General features: G+C 36.3%; 1 protein-coding gene across 1 annotated transcript; it reads left to right on the forward strand.

The window, feature by feature from the left end:
- Nucleotides 1-2,827: 2,827 nt before the first annotated feature.
- LOC121973609 (protein FAR1-RELATED SEQUENCE 1-like) lies at nt 2,828-4,321 on the forward strand. Its single transcript, XM_042525003.1, has 4 exons — nt 2,828-3,458; nt 3,558-3,625; nt 3,705-3,772; nt 4,135-4,321. The coding sequence occupies exons 1-3, from the start codon at nt 2,851-2,853 to the stop codon at nt 3,722-3,724; spliced, it is 696 nt and encodes a 231-aa protein (XP_042380937.1). The 5' UTR covers nt 2,828-2,850; the 3' UTR covers nt 3,725-3,772; nt 4,135-4,321.
- The last annotated feature ends 803 nt before the right edge of the window (nt 4,322-5,124 follow it).

Here is a 5,124-nt window from a genome sequence, read left to right on the forward strand (position 1 = left end):
GATTTTCTGTAGTGCCCTAGCTCCTCTTTCTTCCTCTTCCTCCCGACGCCGCCGCATCTTCCTCTTCCTCCCGACTTCCTCACCCCCTCGCCCAGTCCCTGCAGAAAATCGCCAACCTGTGCCCTAACGCCTCTTCCCACCGACCTGCTTAAAACCGCTTCGATCTGAAGTGCAGAATCGCAGCAAGGAGTGGAACCTCTCACAGGCCGCCGCACCCTCCTTGTTCCCTAGCGCCTCTTCCTCCAGACCTGTGCCCTAGCGCCTCTTTCTTCCTCCCTGTGCCCTAGCGCCTCTTCCTGCCAACGCTGTCGAGACCCGCCGCAGCCTCCCTCCCTGCAGAAAATCGTGTCGATCTGAAGTGCAGAATCGCAGCAAGTCGTCCTCACTAGCTTCTGTATTCCTTCATTGCCGGTAAAAGCTTATTTTTATAAATTGATTTATGATTCTATATTATACCGGTAGAATAAAAGATTTCTTCTTGGGATTATGAAGAGATGCTTAGTATGCAGATATGAGATACTCGACCAACATTTTTATTGTTTGTAAGGATAAGAAGAATGGAGATTTCTTCTTGGGATTTCTTCATTGTTTTTTCATATCTTATTTTCTGGTTAAGATCTTATGACTAGAATCAAAACTGAACATTACATCAATATGGTAATTAAATTTGAGATGAAACAATTACCAGTTTTAAGAGAAGGAGAAAAGTTATGATGATTGAAGAAAAGTGGCCCAATGATAGAATAATAACATCAAGTTGCATGGAAAAATAGAATAATAACATCAAGTTGAAGAAAAGTGGCCCAATGATTCCCAATCTGAGTTTATGAATTCCATAGGAACTCTGGAAAAAGTTGACAAGTAAAGCAACCTTAAGGGTACAAGTGCACCAGAGAAAATCCTACTAGTTTCACATCTAGATTTTTAGCTATCAGTTTTTTTATAAATTGTTGTTAATTGATAGAGTTCTTTAGCTATCAGTATGCTAAAATTCCCTCTCTTATTTTATGATAATTTGCAAGATTATGATGAATGCCTATTGTTGGAGCTAGTTTTAAAAATTAACTTACGATCAAATTTGTTTATATTTCTGTTGCAAATTTCATCATATTGTTTACAATATTATTTACAATCCAATTTATTTTTATTTATGTTGCAAATGTCATCATATTGTTACAATAGTTTTATTGTTTACATAGTGTTTTTGTTTTTGTTTCTGTTTTACATTATCTGCAATAATTTGTATTTTTTATTTGTTTATCTAATTACCTATTGTCAATTATAATGTGAGGGTGTCCAGAAATGGAAGAAAATCGAGTTGATGATCAGGAATATATTCCCCAAGTCTCAGATAATCGAAAGCCAAAAATTGGAATGGAATTCTCATCACTAGAGGAGGCATATTCATTCTATAATCAATATGCACGAGAAGCTGGGTTTAGTTCAAGGATGCACACGAGCAAGAAAAATAAGATCACAAATGAATTAACGTGGAAACAAATTGTATGCTTTAAAGAAGGACATACAGATCTAATGCGGTGGAATAAACATACAAAAGTTGATCAACCGACAAAAGAAAGAGCACGTGGTGCAGTTAGAACTGGTTGTAAATCAAATATTACATTTGTGAAGAAACAAACTGGGCCTAATTGGGTTGTTAGTCACTTTATAGAAACCCATAATCATCCACTTTCTACTCCATCCAAGGTGCATTTGCTACGGTCACATCGTAATGTTTCAGCAGCAAAGAAAACATTGACGAAACAATTTTCAGAGGCCAATGTACCAACTTGTCAACAAATGCGAATATTGGAGATAGAGTATGGAGGACCTGAGAGAGTAGGCTGTACAGAAAAAGATATTAGAAATTTTGAGAAAAATCTAAGAGATGAGCAAAAGGGTATTGATGCTGAAACACTGATCGAGTTGTTTACATCTGAGCAAGAGAAGAATTCTGCTTTTTTCTTTGATTATGAGACTGATTCAGATAATAGATTTAGTAGGTGTTTTTGGGCTGATCATATATCCAGGCGGGCATATAATGTATTTGGTGATGTAGTTGTATTTGATACAACATATAACACCAACAAATATGGCTTGATTTTGGCACCTTTTGTAGGAGTTAACCATCATCATCAGACAATTATATTTGGTTGTGGGTTTCTAAGTGATGAGAAAGTTGATTCTTTTGTTTGGTTGCTTAAAAAGTTCATAGAAGTCATGCCTAAAGGCCCACCAAGTGTTATCATCACTGATCAGGATCCTGCTATGACAAAAGTAATTGCACAAGTTTTCCCTCACACAGTACATCGATATTGCTTATGGCACATACTGAACAAATTTTCAGAAAAATTAAACCCTTTGACTTTTCAAAATCATTATCAAAGCTTAAAGAATGTCATTGCAAATTCGACAACACCTGATGATTTTGAAAAGTCATGGGAAGAAGCTATCAAGTGTGCTAACTTAGAGAATAATGATTGGTTATCGTTGATGTATGAATTACGACACAAATGGGTGCCAGTATATTTTAGCCATTTATTTTGTGCTGGAATGTCAAGTAGTTAAAGATCTGAAGGCTCACATGCATTTTTCAAGAGATATGTCTCAAATAAGAACTCACTAATGGATTTTATCACCCGTTTTAATAGAGCACTGAGACATCAAAGACACAATGAGTTAGTTGCTGATCATATTGACATGAATGAGCATCCGAAAATTAAGACAAATTGGCCAATGGAAACTCAAATGGTTAAATTGTACACAAAAAAGAAATGGCTTATCAGCGAGAGCCATGGTTATTATGTGCAACAAACATTTACAGGAGTTGACTCAGTGGTTTACCATGTGATGAAATTTCAAAGTTCTTCTTCATCGAAACCAAGAGTGCTCACGCATGACAAACAAAGAGACTACATATCGTGTAGTTGCAAGAAATTTGAGTTTGAGGGCATTCCATGCAGACATATGCTAGCTTTTTTTCGTATCAACCAAGTGTTTCATTTGCCTGATACATATATACTCAAACGATGGACACGAGATGCAAAAATTGGAGCAATATATGCTTTGGGGGAGCAAAATTACACTAATGATCCAGATCCAGAAAGGTGTTTGATGTCGAGACACTCGAGGTTATCTTATAAAGCTTCAATATTAATTGATGATGCATCTTTGACTACTGAGGGGACAACCTTTTTGGATGAACAATTCGATTCTATCTATAACAAAATTCAAGAGATGAATATTAGTAGAACATGCAATGATAAAAGTCAAAAGAACAAATCTATGGATGAGGGTCTTGGCATTATTGATCCTTCTTCAGTAAGAACAAAGGGATGTGGGAAAAGATTGAAATCATCAAAGGAGAAATCAACCTCAAATTCCAGGCTATGTCATGGATGCGGACATCGAGGAGTGTCACATGACAAGCGCAATTGTCCAAATTTGCAACAAGGGGGGTATGTGTTGATTAATGATGCATTTTTATTGTAATTTGACTTGCAAACATACATTTATGTCATTACATTTTGTAAATATGACAATGTGTCAATTATCAGATCGACTGAAGATACTAATCATAATATTGTTGACGACACGTATGAACCAGATTTGACATCTATAGCAGGTACTATTAAAATTTTAATATGTTAAATTATAGTGGTTCATTGAGAAAATAAAGTTAATAATTGTATTTATTGTTGCAGGTTCTAACAACATGCACTAGGATGATACAGTAATGATTCATTGTACTATGGCTGTATTTGAAGCAACGGTATGATTAAAAACTTTTTTGTATTCTTGTTTGCTCAAAATGAATTCAGCAATCTTCAACACAAAATGGATTTGGTTTGCCATAAGATAAGATGTATACTCCAGCGGATAGATGTAATCTCTAATTATATGGGTTTTGCACTGAGAGGTGATCACTATCATTCAAGTATGATTCATGATCATCAACAGAGAGAATTTTCTTGCAAATCATGATTGGCAAGAATAGCTTGCTATAGATAACTAGATAATCACGGATAAAGAAAATGAAAACTGATGGATTGGTTGCATGCCAAGTTCTGTACCAATTTTCTCAACTTTTGCTCATTGTCATAATTTCCAGATTGGTTGCATGCCAATTTCTAGACTGGTTGCAGGCCTCACTTCGTACAGAACTACAGAAATTAATGCTCCATTCCTCCTTTATAAGTCTTGAGCTAAGGGAAGACACTCTTAAACTATCCATCTTATGGTCTGAAACCAATTCATAGGTTTAGTAGTCTCCAAAGAAGTAAAGTTTAGCATTTTTCTATTATTATACAAGGGCCTCATTTTTTTTTTTTTTTGCAAAAATCATAAACGACTTTGACACTACTGGGCCTCCGAGTTCGCGGTCAGCACACAAAAACTACTAGAAGGAGGGGGAAAACTATTGATGTCTCTAAGAAGCGATGAGCTTGATCTTGTTTTATTTTCCATTGCATCTTTACTTCCATGTCATGTTTGCGTGGAGCTTGTATCTTCAGACTGTTAGTTTTATATTCTCATATTCTGAAACTTGTAGCTTCAGACTGTCATGTTTACATTGGATTTAAAATTTTGCCCTACAATATTTGAAGTTACAGTATTATTCTGCAACATTATTAATTTGATGTTAATTTATGTCAGTGTCCACTTAATGATTCAGTATATTGTTTGAATTTGTCTACTTAATGATTCACTATATTGTAAAAAGTGGTAATTAAGTAGCTACAGACTACAGAGCAAAAGGTTCTGAAGGAATATATATTGAATGAATTGATCAAAAGAGTAATCTTCCTATTGATCTCAGAAGACTGGGACTCATTTGAACTTCCATTCCACTGAGGACCTGTATCATCTTTCAGGCTCTTTGAACTTTTTAAGGTTCGTCCTCTGAGAGATGTAGGATCACCGTGTTAGGAACTTCGGATGCGGCTCAGCAAAGCTCAAGAGGAAGAAAAAGAATTAGCAGAAGCTTCAGCAAACCGAGAGCTCAGCAGATCATGATCGGTCCGGGAATCGCTTGATCGGTCTGTGGACCGATCAGGCTACGATCCACGGATCGATCAAACGATCTGCTCGGTCCGGGAATCGCTTGATCGGTCTGTGGACCGA

Source organism: Zingiber officinale, chromosome 4A, assembly GCF_018446385.1.
Source record: "Zingiber officinale cultivar Zhangliang chromosome 4A, Zo_v1.1, whole genome shotgun sequence".
Taxonomy (NCBI): domain Eukaryota; kingdom Viridiplantae; phylum Streptophyta; class Magnoliopsida; order Zingiberales; family Zingiberaceae; genus Zingiber; species Zingiber officinale.